Below are 22755 nucleotides of genomic sequence, written 5' to 3' on the forward strand. Positions count from 1 at the left end.
GGCTTCCGGGCCCGGACCCGGAAGCGGGGCGGAACTCCGGGATTCCCCGCTCGGGCCGGGCCCCTCAGGGTCCTGGCCCCCTCACAATTATTATAACTAAAATCTAAGCTTTCCTGTAAAACATATAGTTTGAATACTATTCTTGAAACATAGAACACTAGTCATGCCCACTTTTTGGACTAGGAGTGGAAAGATAATGCTTAAGGGAAAGGAGGATGAACAGTTGATTTAAGACATCCATAAGTGACTAATGCTTTGCTTTTAAAAGGAGGAAGATAGAAGCTTACTTGTGGCAGTCAGTTTTTGAAGGCTGTTCCCTTCATTCCCAGTTTCCCCCCAGCCCTGGGTTGGACCTCTGGCTGTGGTTGAAAAGTTGCTGGCTTGTAGCTTCTTTGAAATTGGGTTAGCCATGTTGGTATTTGTGTGGGTGGTAACCATCGCATGTTTGTTAGTTTTGTTTTGTTTTTTTATGTTGGGTGCATGGTTATATTGCCACATGGAAGGATTTTCAGCTGAATCTTCAAGAAACCTATGTTCTGCAGTGCTATAGTGTGCTTGTAATTTTGAATGCAAAAAATCTACCCTGGACTTCAGTTTCAGCAGAGCTTTCAAAATAGCTACTTGTTAAACCAATGATAAATGTTTAATTCTTAAATCTTGTTCTACTTTTGAATGGGGGTTTGTTTTTAAAAGTGGGTATCTTTAACTTTTAGGTGCTGGAGATCAGAATTTATTTACATCCGTATACCCCATGCTTTCTCAGCAGCTGCCAAGAGATCCCATGGAATGGAGACGGTAGAGTATTCTTTTTTTTTTATAGCAACATATTTTGATTGTCATTGGACTTAGTGTGATATTGATGTAATTGCATGTTATAACAGGTTCTTGCTGTGAATTGAATTGGATGTGGAAGCTGAGTGGTAAAGGGATGTCAGCTGAAGTGTTTCCAGTTCCTTTTCTTGATGAGTTCTTGAGCTGACTTTTGGCATATCAGACCAAGCTTATTCAAGATTTTTGAGTTTCCAAAAAATAACAACTAAACTTGCCTTTCTTTGCCAACATACATTTTCATCCTGTCACTTTTTCTTATAATTTTTCTACTTATTTCTTAATCACTAATTTCAATTCTTTTAAAACTCTACAGGTCTTACGGCCGTGCTCCTAAGATGATTCACTTAGAATCTAATTTTGTTCAATTTAAAGAAGAGCTGCTACCCAAAGAAGGGAATAAGGCTCTTTTGACCTTTCCCTTTCTTCATATTTACTGGACAGAATGTTGTGTAAGTATTAGGAAAACATTTAAGTATGAAAAATGGGTAGTGGGCATGTCTGGGATTGGAGGCAAACTAAGAGAGTTACCTTTTATTCTGCCATATCCCAGTTAAATAGCACAGACTATTTGGAGATGTTTTCTGTGCCATCTCTGAACCAATTGGCTGCTGGATGCCAGGGAGGATAATGAACAGGGGATAAGTTGCTCTAGATATACTCAGTTTAATGCTCTACCTCTAAAGCATCCACTCCTACCACTGTTGGAGACAGGATGTCGGACAAGATGGACAATTGGTTTGACCCATTATGGCACTCCTGTTCCTAATTTTGATATTTGGGATGGGTATCTCCCACATGCTCTCTTTTTTTATATTCATATTTGCTTTGTTTCTTACTACAAGGGTCACTGGAGACTGAGGGGTTAACTTGCTTCACTATAATAGGCAAGTTAGATGACACTGGAAAGGATGCAGCTGTAGGCCTTCTTGATATTCTCAAATCACTAGAACCTTATGATATTTTCTTGCACTTTTTGGGAAGGAACAAAGTGAAATGATATGCAGTACACTATGAGCAGATTAGTACATTAATGACATTGTGAGTATTTTTAAATTTAAAAAGTGACAGAAAATCTGAAAACTTAGACGTGATAGAAGAACTGAAGAAGCACAACAACAAAATACAAGTTGTTAATTATACATTGTCAAGATAAAAAGGTTAACAAATTACTAAGCATTTAAAGTTCTTGAAGGGTAAAAACATGTGTTAACTACACTTTTATTTAAAGCTTTAGATTTCATTAGCATTATATTTTAACATAACACGGTTTTGTTTGCAGAAGTTCTCAATTAAAAATTAAGTATTAATGAATGGTTACACTCACAACTAGAATTTAATAATGAGGTATCTATAGTGTTCCGCATTCTCGGTTCTTATTTTATGGCTGGGGAAAAAAATCCGGGAATTTATAATTCTGTGTCATCTGCAAATTTGGACAGAATGCTCTCCACATTTTCATCGAAGTCACTGATGAAGACATTGAACAGTACTGGTCCAAGGACTGAACCTTGGGGAACTCCACAGCCTGTATGTTTCTTTCATTCAAAACAAAAACTGACATGAAATTGGTATAAAAGGAAGAAAAGGGGGGAAAAAATTGGTTTAAATCAGAGAAATATTAGTGGGGAGGGAGGGAGTAACGCTGGGTGCACAGCCCCGCAACCCGCAGCCCTCCTGAGCAATGCATGCTCCAGATCTGCATGTGGAATGAGATCAGGCTGCTGCCTGCCCCAAGCACCAGGAAAAGCCTGGTGCCACTGCCTGCCCCAGCCAGCAGCAGGTGCAGTGAGAGCAGGCTGCCAAGCGCTAGGAAGAACCCAGTGCCTCTGCTGGCTCCAGCTGGCAGCAGCAGCCTGCTTTTGTCCTGTGCGCAGATCCAGGGACACGCCCCCCCACCCCTGCAGCCACTGACAGTTGCCTCTGCTGGGCTGCCCTGGCATTTGGAGGGAGGAGGACATGGTGCATGGCCAGACACCCAGGCAAGGTGGGGGGGACCTGACCCTGGCACCAGCACTGGCACCTCCTACCCTGCCCAGGATCAGAGTTGGGAGCCCCATGCCCCTGGGTGGTGGTGCCGCAGAAATTGCTCCTACAGCGGGCGGGTCCGAGTTGTACCAGGGTCACAGCCAGGAGTGGGGCTAGGCTCTCTCACTTGCCTCTTTTCCCCATCCACTGTGGGGCTTGCAGTTCCCAGCAACCGGCTCCTGGCTCTGACCCCAGTGCAGCTCAGACCCATCCACCCTAGGAGTAATTCTTGGAGCCCTGCTTGGAGTTGTTGCCTGGGGGTGCATGGCTCTCGGATCTGACCTCAAGCGGGGCCACAGGAATTGCTCCCAGGGTGGGTGGGTCCAAGCTGCACCAAAGCCAGGAGGCACGCACCCTAAGGCAGCAGCTCCAGCCTCCCCCCCTCGTCAGAAACCTGTGGCCCAGGTAACAGGCACTTTTAGTTTGCCAGCTCCACCCACTTTTCAGTTCAAATCCATGTTAACCAACATGAATGGGGAATGGGCCATGTCTGTTAACAGGAATTTGAACTGAAAAAGGGTGTAAATTGGTAATAACCAAATGACTACAATTTTATCAGTAAAATTAGGTAAAAACGGAAAATGTGGAATGCTGGGTGTCTAGTACGTAATTACTGGAAAGAGTCTTGGTTTGCTAATTTGGAGGTGGAAAGGTGATTTGGTGACGGGTTCAGTGGCATTGATTGACTCAAGAAAAATTAAAGGCGTGTAACTGGCATCAATTTTTTTTGTTTAAGTATTTCTGTTAATTAAACATTACATTATTCTGGCATTACTGCTACACTGATCTTATTTGATTTTCATGCACATATGAGCAATCAAGTTTTTACTTGCATGAAAAATAAATTTGAAACTTGTCTGCTTATTTGCCCTGCTGTACTTTTATAATGAAGTTGTTTGACCCATTAGGACAGGGCTTTTTCTAAACCCCATTCCAGAGAACTAGCACGTGGGAAGGTAAAGTGTACAGGGATCTCATGTCTTCTTTGGCAAAAGCACAGTGCACACGCACACTGTTATGTTATGCAGATGTAATACAATGGCAATTTCATTCCACTTAACCAATACATCTTAGAAAAAATTGGCCTTTTTAAGTCTCCTGTTTTAGTAAAGATCAGCATGTCAAAAAGGGAAAGATTTAAAATTCCCTAATGCACTTTATCTGCTATCTCTTGCTGAATGAGAGCTGTCTTTGGTTTGTTTTTTTTTAAAGTTCTCTTCTCTCTCTCTCTCTCTCTCTCTCTCTCTCTCTCTTTTTCCTCCACCCCCCCAAACTCTAAAAACTTTTATACCTAAAAACCATAATTTCAGGCAGCACTGGGGAAATGTACGTCAGTTAGTGATCTAATGAAAACCGGCTAATTAACGTTTCAAGGTTCGTTGTCCAAGTTGAAGCAAAATGGCACATTTTAAAAAACAAAAAGCAAAACCCAAAACTGTTTTAAGAGACGCTTTCATTTGCATTACTTTAAAATATTGCTGTGAGCAAGAACAAAGACTTATTTTAATATCCTGTCCAACTTCTATTGGTCATTAAAATCTTACTGTTACTACTTCCATTTGGTATAATTGATTTTATTTTTCACTATTATAACAAAATATGTCTTTCAGTCGTGTCCAGACTCTGACTTTTGATTTGGTGATTCATGATTTTATAATCTTAGGACACAGAAGTATACAAAGCTACTGTAAAGGATGACATCACCAAGTGGCAGAATGTTCTAAAAGCGCACAGTTCTGTGGACTGGCTAATTGTGGTAGTTGAGAGTGATGCCAAGAAAAAGAACAAAACCAACATACTCCCCCGGACGTCGATTGTAGATAAAATAAGAAATGACTTCTGTAACAAGCAGAGTGACAGGTAAGAATTTTTTAAATAATATTTTAAGCTATTTTCTGGTATAATCAATAAAGAAAAGAACATAACTTACCTTTTTTCTGGAGTAGAGGTGGCTTTGGGAGTATCTTGAAGGAAGGTAAAAAGCTTTAAAACAAACTGAAGTAATCTTAGGGACACTGAGTCAGGATGAATGAAGTGACTGAAATAAGTTGTCAACTTCATCTGGAAAAACTAAAAATTTGCTTATTACTGCCCACCAAAATAATAAAACCAGTTTATAAGATGAAAGGCTTAATTTTTACTACTGTCTTTGCAAGAATATGATTTACTTCTCCCAGTGTTGCACTGCATTAAAGCCCAGTTCTACAGCTGTTTTTATTTTAAGACGGATAGAGTTAAAAAGTGTGAAATTTTCCTGACTTTTTTCTTTTTCTGCAATGGCTGGGAAAATAGAAGTCAGGGATATAGCTTAATCACAGTTTGAAGCCAGCTTTTAATAAGATGAGTTAACTTCCTTTTCCTCCTCCTTCCAGAATACTTCACTGGACCTGTTATGAATACTGTACCTTTTTAATGTTTTCCATTATTTCAAGAGGTTAAGTGGAAGAGCTGTCAGCCTTTATAAGCATTTGAAGCTCAAGGGGTAAATCCAGGGAATCCCAGATCATAAATCTAAACTGACAGCGACTGGCAAGCTGGTATATTACAGCATGCTGTATGCTGTTAATGCTTTGTTTTGTGTCTGGATAGCATCAGTATAGTACAGGGTGATTTCAGCAAGCAGTTGGAATCAAACATAACCAGTGTTGTTCAATATGCAATTGTCTAGTTTTTTCTTTTAACATTTTACATCAGAATAACTTTTTTTTTTTTTAATTGGGGGTAGTGTTTGGTTTGAGCAAGGGATTTCCATGTTGTTGGCAGAGTAGTTATTTGGGAATAGTGCTAAATTGCAGAGACAATTTGCGGTGACAGAAAAGAGAGCTGCATGTCATTCTGGTGAATATTTCTAGTTTGTGTAGTCATTTTAAAGAAACATAAGAAGTCTCTCCATACTGGGTGTCTGAAATAAGTTGGAGCCTAGTGCAAATCTATTATGGGGAATAATTCTGCAAGGGATGGACCATAAGATTTTGGATAAGCATTTATCAGGTATGATCTAGAAGTAGTAGTATCTGGAGTGAGCAGTGAAGAGCAGCAATTGGAAGCCCTTGCGCCAGGCTTCCTAGGAAATTGCAAGAAGAGTTCTGCAGCCCAGAGCAGGTGGGAATCAGAGATGGCCATGCTTACCAGCAGGAGAATGAGAAGCAGAGTTCCACAACTAGTTTAGTTATGAAAAAAGATTAAAGGAGCTGGGGTAAATGTATGGAGAGGATAGGATGACAGAAAAGGAGTTCTGGCTCTCCAGTTAGCATGTATGGAGTCATGTTTGCAGTTCCCAAATTGGATGGACAGTGTTTGGCTTTTCCGAGGCTTCTGGGCTTTGCTGGTTGCCTCATGGAACCAGGAAAGAATCTCTTTCCCCTGTTGCTACAGAAGTTGTCATTTTTCCACCTTTCTCAAAGGCATTGGGTCTTGGCTGTAGCTGGGGCTAGTGATTTTAACCAGGATATGCCTGTGCTCCTGCTTGGACTTAAAGAACCCAGAGGTTCCTGATTAGAGGGGTTGTGTCCCAGAGTTAGACTGGTTGCTATGGAAGGAATCTTGCCCATGATCAGATCAGCATGTACTGGAGGGGGGAAAGTGAGGCAAGTGTTTCCTCTATAGCAGGAGGCCTGGTCCTCTTCCATGGTTTTCTCATGTGTATTTTAACAACCACTTCCTGTCTTTGTCCTGTGTTTGTAGCAGAACATTTATAATGTTCTTGTCCTCCTGATTTACTTGTGGCAGGTTAAGGGGTTCTTGGCAGTTATGGGCATTGTCTGGTAATTGTGACACAGGGTTGTTTATGTAGATTTAAGAATAGATTTGACAAATAGTTACATATGATCATGTAGTTGGGGATAATCTTGCTGTAAGTGGGGGGGATGGTATTGATGATCTCCTGGGGTCCCATCTAGAATCATAGAGAGTTAGGAGTAGATGTTGTCCAAAATTCTTACCTTTTGTTGACAGTATTCACAATATATTTATCTGAAGGAGATATAAACATATTTGTGTCTGCATGTTGCATTTTATCTTCCAAAAATAGTTTTTATCAATCTCTTTACAGATGTGTGGTACTATCTGATCCCTTGAAAGACTCTTCCCGTTCTCAGGAATCCTGGAACGCCTTCCTGACAAAACTCAGGACATTGCTTCTTATGTCTTTTACCAAAAACTTAGGCAAGTTTGAAGATGATATGAGAACTTTGAGAGAAAAAAGGACTGAACCAGGGTGGAGTTTTTGCGAGTATTTCATGGTCCAGGTATGGACCCTTTTTTAAAGAAAGAGTATTAAAAGATTTTAGCTTTGTTGTAGTCCTTTTGAAGATATTCTTGTTGCCTGCATGTCCTCAGATCTGTCTATCTTCCTAAAAAAGCTATGAAGATTTATGTTAAGGAAATGGTTCCATTTTGGTTGCAGTCTTGTGTATGGTATTCTGCTAACCTGCAAGATCTGCTCAGACTTCTTTGTGTGCCTTAAGAGCCTCAATGAATGTGCTGTTGTATATTTTAGTTGTGAGTACAAAGTCCTTTAGAAAGTCTTTTATTAGTTTCTCCGGGGCTTTGGGTGAGAGTTGTTCTTAAATTGAAATGCATTGTTATCACTATTCAAATAAATCCTCAAAGTTAAACTATTCTTTCAGTATGCTGTACATATTTCTAAGTTTTCATTTGCTTAAATTATTATCAGAATATAAATGATTTTAAGATTAAATTTAAGTAATGTAACTTTTCAGAACTCATAAAATTCTGGGTCTGGGTGATCCTAAGTGTATCTATTTTCTTTAACTATTTATTTAAAGAACTACTGTGAACGTTCACATTTTTAACGAAAGCTAATTTTTGTTGGAGTAGTCACTTCTAAAACTGAATAGAAGGTTCTGTCTCCATCTGAGTCTGTTGTTGGATTTTTGTGATTTGCAAGATTCATCTCTGCATTTCTTGTGGTCTTTGTTAAGCCTCTAACTGTTTGTGCACACCCTCCCCCTAGGTTCTGCTTATTATGCAAAACTGATTTGGTCAGATTAACTCTCCAGAAATGTGCCTTAAAATTGGGCAACCTGCACTGGTAATTTAAAATGTAGGGATGTGGTGGTGTTTTCCCTCAAACTAAATGCATTGAGCATGGGAAATTGTCTGATTTATATGATTTGCCTTAACAGAGATGACATGTCCTTATCTATGCCTTATAACAACATTAAGGGGAACTAAAGGGAGTCAAATGTCTTAATTTTGTTTTTGCAGTTCCAGATTAGATTTAACTTATGATAAACATTTTCTTATCTGACCAGAGAGTCTTAGTTTCCCTTTCAAATTATCTTCAAAAGGTGACACCAGCTGCTAATTTTTTACCTAATTTTACCCCTTAAACCTATTAACAGACTTGCCCTATAAATTCTCTGAGCAGTTACAAGTAAGTGCTAGAATTTTGGAAAAGGATCTGAATATTTCATAAGAGGCTGAAGTCATCCTCTAAGTGCAGAATTGAATCTGAACTGTGGAGTGGCAATTGGTGCCTCCATAAATAGATGAATAAACAACCATATTTACTCAAATACAAGGTGAAGTTGTTGCATGCTGCCCTCCCCTGCAGCCCCCCAACCAACGTGGGGGGAAAGAAAATTTTGTCTTGTATTCGAGGACCGGCCTGGGGCAGGCAAGGGCTAAGCTCTGGCCTTGGGGCTGAAGCCAGAGCTGAGCTGCTGCCTGCCCCAGGCTAGAATGGCTCATTTGGTGGGGGAGGGGGCATGGAGCCAGGGGAGCATGGCTTTGCTGTGGAAGACTGCGGGGTGATGGCAGAAGAGGGGAAACAAATGTCCGTGGCTTGGCGGGGAAGAATACAGGGCAAACCATGCAGCTTCTCCCCACCCTCCCCCTGAGCTGCCCCTTCTTCCCCTTACCTTCTGCTCTGGCCCTGGTCCTCCTGACCTGATCTGGCTGGGCTGGGCCAGGGCTGTTTCTGCCACTGACTACAATTCTGCTCTGGCTCTGGGGCAGCAGAAGGTAAGCTGGAGGGAAGAGGAGGCAGCACGGGGGAGCAAGGTGGAGGGAGATAGGGAGTTGGAAGACAGGCATGGAGGCAAAGGGGATGGCAGAAGTTTAGGGGGCAGCCTGAAGGTGGGCATGTGGCAGAGGGTGCTTAGCAGTGGTAGGTACCAGGAGGGGCAAGTGGCAGGGGTGATAGTCAGGGAGAGCAAAGGAGGGGGGTCTAGCTCAGGGGTGGGCAAAATGGCTGGTCCAGCCAGTGGCCGGACTCCATTTCCCAGCAGTCCTTGTCTGCGTCACTCCAGCTGGTTTCTGTGGAGACCCCAGGAATGGCTGGGCCTTGACACTGTGGGACCGGGGTTTCCATGGAGAATGGCCAAAGCAATGCTGTCAGGGCACAGAGGCTGGGCAAGGAGGTGCTCCAAGGCCAGGGCCAGGATTTTGCGGCAGTGACAGCTGGGGCAGAGCTGCAGTCTGCTGCTCATGCACTCTGGGCAGGGATGTGGAGGCAGCAGATCGCAACTCTGCCACAGCTCCGGACCACACCGTCACCACTGCAAAAATCCTGGCCCCAGCCATAGAGCAGCTCCCCACCCTGCCAGCGCTGCTCGGGCTGGTCTCCATTGAAACCCTGGCCCCAGTGTCACAGCCCTGCCACTCCTGGTGTCTGCATGGAAACCAGCTGCAGCAATGCAGGCATGACCTGCTGGAAAATGGAGTCTGCCTTGGGCCTGAACTGGGTTGTGGGACAGATTTTGACCACCCTAGGCCTAGCCCTTCAACTTCTGCTATTACTTGCCCAATCACAGCAGTAGGGGAATGAATTTAAGACAACTTTTCCACTAGTTAATTTCTTCTATGGGAAATTATAGCACCTTTAATATATAGAATCTAACTTTGAAATAATCTCGGATTAGGGTGAATTTGATATATGGAAGTAGCCAGTATTTTCTCATAACCTCTTCTAGTTTTCAGGAGCTTTCTTGCAATTGAGAATTCCTAGCTTGTTTTAGAGATCTTATGAATTCTGTCCTGTACTGAGTTTGGGTTTGAATAGACAGGAAACTTGCTAGTATAATTATACCAGTGTAACTCCTGTGGAAAGACCAGTATTTTTGGAAAAACTGTATCCACAGAGGGATTTGGTGATATAACTGCAGCAGAAATGTACTGTGCATTTGCTCAAATATTCAGGGTCAAGTATGGGGGAAAGTCCTTTTCAGAATTGCTTTTGTTTATTTGTGTTTTGTTTTTAAAATATAAATGTGACTACAACACTCTTGATAACCTGTGCCTTTTTTGGTTACATGTTAAAAGGAAGAACTGGCCTTTGTCTTTGAGATGCTGCAGCAGTTTGAGGATGCTCTGGTGCAATATGATGAACTGGATGCCTTGTTCTCTCAATATGTTGTCAACTTTGGTGCTGGTGGTAAGCATGTTTAAATCAGGAAGGGAATGTGTGCCCTAGGGCAGTTCATTGCATTTCCTGCCCTACTCAGATTAAGATATGCCAGAGCTTTAAACATGGTCTTCCCTCTTCTCCATTATACTTCTGGAACTAGAGCGGGACTGTTTTTCCACTCTGCCTGCTGACTCTGTTAGGCATGAGTTACAGATGCACACAGGCTGTGGCTTCAAGCTTTGCTGTCTACCTATTAGTAGTGACCTACCTAACTCACAGGGGCTGCCCCCAAGCTTGCAGGTAGAACATAGTCCTGGCTGACATTTCACAGGCAGAGCACAGTAGGCCTCTTCCTTTGTGCTCCGCCCTCCCTCCCCCATGCCACTGGCTGAGGGGTCCCAGTGGCCCCACCCCTTGGCTGCATGTCATGTGGCTTTGCCACTGGTTGGCTGCAAGGGTTGTCCATCATGCAGCCCTGCTCTGCTGGTTGATGGAGAGGGGCAGGACCACATGACAGGCAGCTCTTGCAGCCAATCGGTGGCAAAGGGTGGGAGTAGCAAAGCAGCAGCCATCTTGCCCACAGTCCTTCAAGTAGACAGTGCCCCTCAAGCTTTTTGCTGCCCTGCCAGGCTGCTGCAGCACACTGAGGGGTGCTGGCTCCCTCTGATATTTTTCCATAAGTTTCCACTGCTGCAGCCCCCCCCCCTTCTTGCTATATAATATTGTGTCTTCATCTGGTTCTAGACCTTTAACTGTTCCCAGAGCCTAGTTAATGTGTCTCCATTTTTTCTTAATATTTAAGTTATCCTCAAGTACAAATTCCTTTCTCTGTTTACATGTACAGTAATAGTTCTATTGCTTAGAAATACACTGCAAGCCAGTTTTCTTATTTAGTTGGCCACAGTGGCGATGCATAGGGGGTGCATGTGCACTCCCTGACTGGCCATGCTTGTTGCTTAGGTGACAGGCAGCGGGGGCAGGTGGGAGTGCTGATGCTCCCCTGCAAGTGCAGTGGCCAGGAAGTGGAGCAGAAGCGGCTGCAGCGGTTGGCAGGATAAGCTGCAGGGGAACACCCCCCCCCCCACTGACTGGCCCCTGGGGAGGCATATGCCCCCCCCCACACACACACAACTAAAGCAGCAACAGTCGCCCATGGCCACAATATAAAGATCAAATATGTAATTATGTCAACATTTTGAAAATTCTGCTGTCTAAATGTTAAGCACCTACAGCAAATAACTATATCAAAGCTGTGGAAGCTCAGCACTTCTAAAATTTAGGCCAGTTTATTCATATGCCTAAATCTGGTGATGCAAGTTCAGAAAGTTTGGCCCCAATATGGTAGTGGGTAAAGAAGCTTTAGTTAAGTGAAATGATTTAGTTTGCAAAATGTTGTGTATATATTTGTTTATTTAGATGGAGCAAATTGGCTGACATTTTTCTGCCAGCCAGTTCGGAGCTGGAATGGATTGATTCTACGTAAACCAATAGATATGGAGAAACGGGAGCTCATTCAGAATCAAGAAGCCACTCTGTTGGACTTGCGTAGTTATCTGTTTTCTCGACAATGTACGCTGCTAATCTTCTTGCAGAGACCGTGGGAGGTATCACAGCGAGCATTGGAGCTTCTTCACAACTGTGTGCAGGAGCTCAAGCTGCTTGAAGTGAGTTGATGTAATCTCTCATCCAGTATTTCTTAATTAACGACCAAGAAGTGGTCACAGAGAGCATTGCTATTAAACACTGATGGTATAGTACCTAAATTTATGCTATAGATAGATGCACTTTAAATTTATAATATGCTACAGTTCAGATAACCTGTGTGATTAAAAATAAACATGAGTATTGCCCTTTGGAAGATAACCTGGAGTTCATGAAAGGCTTAGTTTTTTTGGATGTAGTATGTTGATCATACTGTTTTTAAAATGCTTGGGCATTTATCTGAAAAATGAAGGTTACCATGAAATAAGTGAAGTAATTCATCTACTACTCTTCTGAATTTATTACAAATGGCTTGATGTGTTGCCAAAACATTAGTTTTGTATGCAGTAACCAATACAGAGGTCTCTAGGCATTAAGGTGGGGAAGCCAACATTTTTGTATAGAGCAATTTGCTACAAAATGTAGTTCTGCATGGTAAACAGTTTCTGCTCTTGTGCTCTGTTATTGCCAACTTTAGTCGCATTCTTTTTGACCATCTGTTGGAGTTCTTATTTTCTTTCCATTTGGTGCCAAACATCTTTATATAGACCTCCTTTCTTTGGCTATCTCTATCAACTTGTGGCAACAAGTGCATGTTGAAGCAAGCAACTGCATATACAGGTGTTCTCCTATTGCAGATTTTTCAGAGCAGGTTTTTCTTTGTGCGTAAATCTCTCCATTGCAGTATGGTCATCTTGTACCTGGGTGTATAACAAATGACCAGATTCCATTATTACTAAATTGTCAAACTCAGAGTTTTCAGAAACAGCAATTATATCATGGTGGGAAAACATCTTCTTGACTCCAGGTGATGATTTGTGTAGGTACTGAATGCTGTGAATTTCTGGTTCTTTGTTAGTTTTACATGCATTGTAACTGCAGATACTCATTTTAGTCTGGGTATGACGAGAAGGGCTTAGTAGCAATGTGGTGGGGCTACTGATGGTGGCGTAGCTCCTATAATACCAAAACGTTGCAATCTCTAGAGTAAGGCAAGTATAGGGTGCCCCAAAACCCTAGCCCCCCTCACTGCCTTGTGGATACCCTTTGGTTGGAGAGAGGCTATGGGTTAACATCACCCTGACAAAAACACGCCCTTGCTGAGGTGTTAGGCAGTTGGTAGCAAATCTAACCTGTTGCTCTCTGGCAGAATCTCCAACTATTGAGGCACTGCACAGTTGAACTAGTTCTGGCCTTTGGATTCTGTCTTGAGTGGTGTAAAGGGGGAGTGGCAGGTCTAGAGTAGACTTTACTCCTCCATACACACTTGCTTAGGAGTATGCGCTGAAGGTCTTGGTGTGATAGTTGCATATGTTGTGATCCAGAGGATTGATGGTTGCCAAGAAGAATCCTTCTAACTGTCTTTTAAATCACTGTGGCAGTACGTTCCATAACTAAGTTGTGAATTGCATTATATATATTCTTCTTCTGGCTTAAGTGTTTTGCCTTTCAATTTTGAAAGTCCATGTCATTCATGTATTTTAATACACAATATTCAGGGGCTCTCTGTACACTTGTACCATTTGTTTTTTTTTTTTTTATACTTTCATATTTTCTTTCTTCTTTCCAAAATGTAGAAATCTATTTTGCTAAATCTCTGTAAACTGGAGCTACTTCCTACACTATACTTCTCAAATCCCACCCCATGCCACTCTTGCCCTCTAATTTTTATTGCCCTTCTCTGAAACTTTCCTAGTGCATCTGCATTCGTTTTGAGATGAGGTGATCAAAACTCAGTGTGAGTGTTCAAGGTGAGACAGTAGCATTTAAGGACATGCCATACTATTTCTCCTGTTTGGTCCTCTTAATATAGTGTATCCACCTGTGTGTTTTTTAACAGCCACTGCACATTTAGCAGATATCTAAACTGAGTGATGTGCAGTGTTCCTTGTCTTTTGGCTAAAAGTTAATTCAGAATTCGAGTCTTTCATATTTTTCCAATATTGTGTACTTGCCTGTCATTTCTTAATACTATATTTACTTGATTAGAAGATGAGGTATTTCCCCATTTAACACTGCAGGAGGGGGAAAAAGCCCCCCCTTGCCTTAGAAAAAAATATGAGGTGGAGGGGGCAGGCAGCGGCTCCAGCTCTGTCCTCAACCTAGCATCGGGGCTGGAAATGCAGCTGCTGCTGGCCCCCACTACCTCTGCACTCCCTGCCACTCCTCCACCACAGCCTCAAGCCCTCACTAGCCTCAGCCCTCCTGCCTACAGCACTGCTGATGGTTCCTCTCTGCTGCACTCCTCTTTGCCTTTTTGCTGCACCCACAGCAGGCTCTGTCCTCACTGCAGTCTGGAGCCCATAATGCTTGCTTCAGCCTGGCCTGTAGCAGCAGTGCTGGCTCTGCACTGCTACTGTGGGGCAAGTTGGAGCTGTCCCCAGTGTCCCAGGCTGCAGCAGGGATGGAACCTGCCACCATGCAGCAAAGGTAAGGGGGGGACCAGGTTGGGGGTGGGTGGGTATAGACTTGGGGAGGGGGAAGGGCAGGGACCTGACCCTGTGGAAGGCAGGCACAATGGGGAGTAAGTTGTTGTGGGGTGGGAACCAAGTAGCAGGGGGCAAGTTGCCTGCCTCTCACTGCCTCCACACTGCCTGCCCATACTGCTTCTCTACTGCTTGCCCCCTACCACCTGCCCCCCCACTGCCTGTCCTCCCACATGCCCCCCTTACTTCTTCCCACTGCCTGCCTCATTACCTGTAGTAGTGGAGGGGACAAATTTAAGATGTTCCTCCAGTAATTGGATTCCATATATGGCAAATTTATAATAAATTTATAATTTTTCTATGTATATAATCTAACTATTGGTGCGGTCATCCTAAATTCAGGGTCATCTTGTATTTGGGTAAATATGGCAATAGTTTTGTTACGTCTTTTCTGAGTTTCAGTTTTCTCTAATAAGAATAATTTTGTGTTATCAGCAAGTCTTGATAGATCCTTCTTGCTGTGTTCCCGATCTTTGTTAATACATTGCTTCTTGGAATACCCTAACTGCTTCCTATACATGCCTATTCTTTCTTAGTCCTTGCTGTTCTGTTTTAACTAGCTGTCTTTGACTGACTGTACCTGACTGTACTGCTTACCCTGGCAGATTTGTTTTGGTTTGTGTGTTTGTGGCAGAGTTACAAGCAGCCTTTTTGAAAAACCAGTCCCCCCCCCCCCGGGTCTCATGATGGTTAGTATTCTTATACATTTCTTTAGCTAGTTAGGCCTGATACATCCTTTAAGAAGATTGTATTGATTTCAGACTCTGTTTTCTTAACTTTGCTTCCCTCACAACTTTTCTAACTTTGTTTGTTTGGGAAAAACAATCTTTTTGAAGTTCAGTACTAGCACTTATTAGTGTTATTTCCTTCTCTCCATCTCATTCTGGTGAGTCTACCCCTTCTAATTAGAGTGGGCCATATTTTCTTAGTGGCTGATTCTCATTTGCTTCCTGAACTAATTTTCTATGTATTATTCAGGAAGGCATCAAGTTGGTCTGTCATTGTGTGTGCTTGGAACAAGTTGTTCTAAGAAGCTCCAGTGTGTAGTCTTGAAATTCCTTTTGCCAAATTATGCCCTGATCAGATCAAACAGTTATTCATTTCTTCATCAGATTTTTATTCATTTTTAGGTATCTGTTCCTCCTGGAGCTTTGGATTGCTGGGTATTTTTGAGCTGTTTGGAAGTCCTGCAGAGAATAGAAGGCTGCTGTGATCGGACTCAGATCGATGCCAATGTGTCCCACACAGTTGGCTTATGGAGCTATGCCACTGAAAAGGTAACCAAGCTATAATGTGTTTCAAATGAGGGCCTCAATTGCAACATGCTGTAGCTTGTGCAGTAATGTCCTGGCACAGCTGATCTGCTTCATTGGGTGAAGAGCACATTGCCTGTTTGTCACTCTTCTCCTCCCCACCTCACCTCCCCATCAACCTTTTGGAATAATGGGTGATGTGTTCCCCACTTCCAGAGATGCTTCCCTGGCAATTTCTGGGAATGTGGGGGTGCACCTCTGGAAGTGGAGAATGTCTTTTGATCTCACATTGGAGCAAGTTCAAAACTCTGCCATCCCAAGGCTCAGGCTGCTAACCAGCTGACTGGGGCCCCTAGCCCCAAGACAGCATATGTGTTCCAGCTTTTCCTACTTCCAGACATGTGTCCTCAGGATCTCTGAAGTGCTTGCATCTCAAAGTAGAGAAAGTCAGGGTTCCTTGCCTTCAGAGACATGCTCCCACAGTCTCTGACTTTCCTTGTTTCCAGAAGTATGCCCCACAGATTGCCAGGTGCATTTCTGTTCAATGCGTTTTATGCATTTAGAAGTGTTTACGTCAAGCCTGCACTGTTACCCGTATGTGATTGATCACGTCTGGTGCCAGGCACGTTTACAGTTTGCTGATTTAATGTACCTTTTTTTTTAAATTATAAGGTTCCTACTTCCCAGGTATGTACCAGGTTTTAGTTGTATTGTCCTACACGTTTTTCTTATTTACTGTGCCAGGTTATACTGAGTCTGTCCATTCCAGGATATTCTTGACCGGACTTCAAATCTTCTGATGCACTCTTCTTTCCACAGAATTAAAGACTTGGAGGTTTTAATTCTTACAACATTTGGCCTGTTTTACAGCCCATATATCTAACTATTTAACATTTTCATTTGTTGCTTCAAGCATGCTTTGTTTGAAATCTATTCTGCATCTGTTGTCTTGAGTCACCTTAACTAACAGTGTATTATACTAGCCATGAGTGTGATTTGAATTTCCATGAAAACCAAACCTAGTGTCCTAACAACTGGGTAGAGGCTTACATTTTCAAAAATATTCTACCAGGGTATAGTTCCATCATTTTGCGCACATTCTGCTTGTTCCTTTTTGCATCTGGATGACATTTAGCTTTTGGCAACAGTGTCTCCTATTATTATTTATCAAAGAGGTTATATCTGCATGCATCTCTGACTCTGCCCCGTCATAAGGTTTTGGTCTAGATGAATTTGTTGGTTTGGCCAGCTGCTCCTGCAGGGTGTTAATGTTACCACTAGGCCAGAAAATGAGTCCTGATGTAAATCACATTGGTTACATGGTTCCTAGGCGTGTTTCTCTCTCTATGGTGAAATTGTGGGATTCCAAAGAACGTAGTGTCTTTGGGCTGTACCACCTCCTTGACCAGATGTATTTATTCTAGTTGAGCCCAATCTTTCAGCATTACTTTTATCTGGCACTTCTGCATAACATTCACAAAACCAGTAATGATGAGTTCTTTTTTCCTTTTTTCTTCTGCAAAATGCCTGATTTAATTTTGAGGCTATCTTCAGTGACCAGCTTAACACTTGTAGTGTTGAACATATGTATGATTGGCTATTATCCCCTACACTTCGCATAAAATACCCTTTTGGGGTTTAACTTCCTATTGGGGAGTTCCCAACATTACAGCAGTTGTGGCCTCAGCAGGCTGGCTATCAGATATACTTTCCAGCTTAGCCAATTGTAGATGCTTTCCCTCCAGAAAGGGAAGATGCTCCACTTCTTTTCTTTGTACTTGCTTAGAAACCCAAGCACTGTTGATTTAAGCATGATAGTCATCCTATTTCTGAATCTCATTCCATTATTTAGATGATTAAGTGATTGATTACCATAAATCACACCAGTAATAGCTAAATATACATCATTGTTTTCTATACTGTGAACAATACCATTAACAGTAACAATGATCCATTTTAAATTACTGGCAATTTAAATGTGTATTTCAAATAATAGTGGTGATTTGACTAATATACTGTTCATTTTTCCTTGTGTTTTGATGCCCTCACCCAGTCCAGTTGTTAGTTTATTAACCCTTAAGTCTAGACCTTCAATAGCTGTAGAGTTCCATACAGACATTCCCAGTCCTGTTCTTCCCATTAGTGTGTCTAAAATGTGTCTCTTTCTTAATTCTGGACAGTTTAAAGGATTTTGCCCAATTATGCCATGCATAAACTTCCATTTTAATTTTCTTTATAGTGCTCTTGATATGGGAAAGGGCTCTGATTGGATAACATGTACTCAGTAAATTCTATAGCTAATGGAATATACGTCTGTCCCACATTTTTCATTGGGGTGCAGGAAGATCCCACTAGTGAGACATAGTTCTAAATTGGGTCAGGGACTTTCAATCTTTTCTTGAACACTTACGAATTGAAGAGGTGAAATTTAGTTGTTTGAGTAGCTGCAGGGGCAGGGTAAGTAACTGATCTTATATCTTTTAAGATATAATAACAAATTCCTGCCCTAGGTTTTCCTTCTGTGGTTCCCACACAGCTAGGTTGGTCTTCTGAGGTTAAACTGGAGATTTTAGTAGAGGCATTCCAAGGATTCCTACTGTTCATAAGTTACTTGCATTTCCCACTGCCCTTACGTACATTTTTCACTGCAAACTTACCGTGGTCTTTGGTATCATCATCATCAGCAGCAGCAGTCCTTTGCAGTCAGGGATGGTTGCCTTCCAAAATTGTCTCATCTCTGGGTCCAAAGATGGCTGACAAGGCCTATCCTGGATTGACAGACTCTGGTGTAGCTTGGGCATGTGTTTCAGTGTAGGGTAGGTGGCTCTAGGTTCTTGAACTGGCCTGCAACATGCTGTTTCTGCCACTCCTGCTTTTTTTTCTCCCGTTGTCATAGTAAGGTTTGAAATTACTGAGATCCTTGCAGCATATTTCCTCCATTTGAAGTGATCCTGGGTGATATTCTCCCACAAGTTGATGTCGATGTTGCATTTTTTTTCAAGTTGGCCTTGAGGACATCCTTGAAGTGCTTTCTCTGCCCTTCTCGAGCTGGGAGAATAAAACTTGCTTTGGGAGTCTGGAGTCAGACATCCAGAGGACATTGCTGACCCAGTGAAGTTGATGTCAGATGAACGATCATCGTCTCAATGCTTGTGGTGTTTGCTTGTGAGAGGATGCTAACTTGTGTCTGTCTTCCCACTAGATTCGAAGGATCTTCTGCAGGCAGTGCTGATAGTACTTTTCCATTGGCTTGATGTCTCCTGTACATTGTCCATGTCTCAATTCTGTACAGTAACATGTGGATCATGACTGCTTGATAAACCATGAGCTTGGTTTTGGATTTAATGTTGCAGTAGACTGCACTTGCACATTTGAGATGATAGTGGATTTCTTCATCAATCTTGGCCTTCTGCAAGAGATGGCTTCTGAACCATGGGGAAATGCTCAACATTCTCTAGAGTCTCACTATGAACCTGAATTACTGGAGTTGGAGTCTGCTTATTAAGAGCTTGTTAATGGAGGACCTTAGTCTTCTAAATGTTAAGTGTCACTTTCCCATTTTCTTGGATGCCTCAGTAAAGACATCAACTGCCTGAAGGTCTGCTTCTGAGTGAGTGCACGTTACAGCATCATCAGCTTGCTGGAGCTTGATGATTGAGTTTAGGATGGTCTTGGTCTTGGCTTGGAGTTGGCTGAGATTAAACAGCTTACCATCCATTCAATAGTTTAGCTCCATTCTGACTGGAACCTGGTTGGTGATCAGATGTAGCATCACAATAAGGAATATCAAGAAGAGTGTTGGAGCGATGACACAGCCTTGTTTAACTCCTGTCTTAATAATGGATCTATCACAGATCACTTTGAGGTTGAGAACCACCGCTCATGTACCGTTATGGAGCAAGCAAAGAATGGTGGCTAATTTTAGTGGGTATCCATACTTTAGGAAGGATCCTCCACAGTGCTTCTCAGTTGACAGTTGAAGGTTTTTGTGAGGTCAGAAAACCATGTAGAGTGGTTTATGTTGTTCTCAACCACTTTTCCTTGATGTATTAGCATAATCATTTGGTTGGTGCATCCAATTGACTTGCTTATCGGGAGGCGGGGTGTAATGTATGTCAGTATATGATATTTAGATATATATCTATATCTAGATAAGGAAGTCAATTATATACACCAACCAAATGATAATGCTAATGCGTCAAGGAAATATTGTATTAAAAATGTTATTCTTATATCAAAATTTATACTGGCTATACGTAATGTTATTTGTTCACTCACCAATCCATATACTACTTCTAGGCTGTTTGGGGCTCTCTCTAGATCTGTTTACAACATTCTTGTTCTCTTGTTTTCCTCAGTCTCCCCAGGGCTTGCTAATGGCACTTTATTGGTGTGTAGGAGTTTTAATCGAGTGCCTTCTTCACAGTCTCTGCCTGAAAGCATGTTCACTTGCCAACAACCAGAGCTGACCCGAGCAGGGTGTGGGCCCGGGGCAGATCAGCCCATGTGGGGCCCTGCCCCCACTCCGATCCCACGTGTCCTGAACCCAAACAAGTTGCCACTGCCACTGCCGGCGGCAGGGGGAAGGAGAGTGTAGCAAGCACCTGGATGCAAAGCTGGTGGCGGCAGTGCAGAGCCGCCACAGCTGCTCTGCCCAGCTCCACAGGGCTCCCTAAAGTGTTGGGGCCCAGGACAGTCACCCTGATTTGCTGCCCCACCCCCCCACCCCGGGACGGCCCTGCCAACAATATTGATAGTTTCTGTGTTTTAGTTTACTTGTTGTAACTGGTAAGTTAGCTTTATAAGGCTCAGATTTGGTGCATTTTACCATAGCTTTTATTTTCTGTGTCTTGGTTGTTATCCTTGGTGAAGACCCATGTTGAGGTTTTTAGAATTCTTTGGTACTTTTGAAATCCATACAGTTCACATCCCAGGATTACTTCTGCTCCGTTCTTATGGGTCTGGTTTGTGACTGCTGTGATTTTTTTTTTTTGTTCAGTTTTGATCAAATGTGGTAATGGAGTCCGTATTTAGAATTTGCCTAGTAAACGTTGTTGTCAGGTGAATTTGCTACTTCATTTGAAAGAATGGATACAAATAGTAGCTTTAGGGTTATGTGCCACTTCCGGAAACATTCCATTTCCTGCAAAACAAAGGGAAGAAAAACAATTGCTTCTCTTATTTACTTCATGAGCTTTAATTGTACTGGTATGATCTTACTGTTGTCTTTTCAAGTCTACTCAGTATACAGCAGGATCTAATTTGTTCATGGCTACATGTTGGCCATGCCATGCGGCTCTGAAGAAAGCATGTTAAGGGGCTGCGTTTTACATTATTATTTGTTCTGGTACTTTCTAACATCCCCTTTACTTTTCATATCGTTAGATATTATTTTTCTTAATAGTGGGTCACTTTTGTCTTCAGGACTTGTGGGAGGTGTTGATTGGGTGTTTTAACTATGCCTCAGCGTGCCAGATGTTTCATGGCACAGAGTTGGTTACTGAGGCCAAGAGTTCATTCCAGCTGGTTTCTTGTGAAGTTCACAGCCTTTTTCAGCTCTGTTTTTTTGGGGTTTATTTCCTCCTTTCTGCTTAGTCTGAGGCTTGAGGGTGGTAGACAGTGTGAAGCCTTTGTTTACTTCCCAGCACCTTTCATATTTCCCTAACCACATTTCATAGAATCATAGAAAGTGAGGGTTGGAAGGGACCTCAGGAGGTCATCTAGTCCAACCCCCTGCTCAGAGCAGGATCATCTCCGACTAGATCATCCCAGCCAAAGCTTTTGTTTAGCCAGGTCTTGAAAATCTCCAAGGACGGAGCTTCCACCACCACCTCTGTGAGTAACTTGTTTGAGTGTTTTACTACTCTCCTAATGATAAAGTTTATCCTAATAAACTTCCCTTGCTGCAACTTGAGACCATTGCTTCTTGTTCTGTCCTCTGCCACCACTGAGAACAGCCTAGTTCCATCCTCTTTAACACCTCCCTTCAGGTAATTGAAGGCTGCTATTAAATTCCCCCTCAGTCTCCTCTTCTCTAGACTAAACAAGCCCAGTTCCCTCAGCCTGTCCTCATAAGTTGTGTGCCCCAGCCCCCTCACCACTTCTGTTGCTCTCCACTGGACTCTCTCAATTTGTCCACATCCTTTCTGTAATGGGGGGCCCAAAACTGAACACAGTACTCCAGATGTGGCTTCACGAGTGCTGAATAAAGGGAAATATTCACTTTCCTTGACCCCAGCCTGTACGGTGCATGGGATTGTTCCATCCCCAGTGCAGGACTTTGCACTTGTCCTTGTTGACCCTCATTAGATTTTTTTTTTTTGGTCCAATCCTCCAATTTGTCTAGGTCACTCTGAATTCTAGCCCTACTGTCCAGAGTATCTACTACTACCCCCCAGCTTGGTGTCATCTGCAAAACTACAAAATTTCCTACAAAACTGCTTCCCTTGTCAGAATCGGTGATTGTTAGGTATTTCCCATCTTCTGAATAAATGAAACACAAGATTTTGAGCTGTCCTTAATGCTGTGCAATTCTCTAGTTGGGAATGCACCTGCCTGAAAAACAGCCCAGAGATGATAAGAACCTTCAGATGCAATGGAAAGAAGCAATAACAGTTTTGCTGAAAGTATGGAAGATTTTTGAAAGGCCTTGAAAATAATTCTTTCTGTTTTATCTTTTTGTATAATACATTTTCACTTTTCTTTCTTATTTATTTTGCTTTTGGTTTGCTTCTATGCTAGCAGTCCTAAGCATTTTTAATCAAAATTAGAACATAACTATTCTAAATGATGCTCAAACTTAGGAGAGTTTGTTCTAAAAGACCTACAGCTGCCACCACCAAATACGATCAGGAAAAGGGAAAAACCTAAACAATGTGATCAGGTTGTTGGTGACAAAAATATCATGCCATTGCTGTTGCCTGTTTTTAGAACTTGCCCTTTCAAATTTGACTAAGATGTGTAGCAGGGAGGATAGGGTGATAAGAAGCCTAGTGGGCATAAGAAAGATAGAGTAGGGAGGAGATCAAGGGGAAATAGCAGTAATAACAAAACAGCAAACCAGAGGTGTCTAAAGACAGCTAGATCA

At 42.4% G+C, this 22755-nt stretch overlaps 1 protein-coding gene across 2 annotated transcripts in view; it reads left to right on the forward strand.

Annotated features, from left to right (window-relative positions):
- The window catches only part of TRAPPC10 (trafficking protein particle complex subunit 10), an 87674-nt gene that overhangs the window by 34044 nt on the left and 30875 nt on the right, over nucleotides 1-22755 (forward strand). Inside the window, exons 2-8 of one of the 2 annotated variants that reach the window (XM_090061666.1) lie at nucleotides 714-795; nucleotides 1145-1280; nucleotides 4520-4716; nucleotides 6908-7103; nucleotides 10144-10255; nucleotides 11645-11892; nucleotides 15546-15692. In XM_090061666.1, coding sequence (XP_089917792.1) covers nucleotides 714-795; nucleotides 1145-1280; nucleotides 4520-4716; nucleotides 6908-7103; nucleotides 10144-10255; nucleotides 11645-11892; nucleotides 15546-15692 — 1118 coding nt within the window. The remainder of the gene's footprint in view (nucleotides 1-713; nucleotides 796-1144; nucleotides 1281-4519; nucleotides 4717-6907; nucleotides 7104-10143; nucleotides 10256-11644; nucleotides 11893-15545; nucleotides 15693-22755) is intronic. The other variant, XM_090061672.1, reaches the window with a different exon arrangement.

Source organism: Crocodylus siamensis, chromosome 1 (genome assembly GCF_052110815.1).
Source record: "Crocodylus siamensis isolate JL-2025a chromosome 1, ASM5211081v1, whole genome shotgun sequence".
In the NCBI taxonomy this organism is placed as follows: Eukaryota; Metazoa; Chordata; order Crocodylia; family Crocodylidae; genus Crocodylus; species Crocodylus siamensis.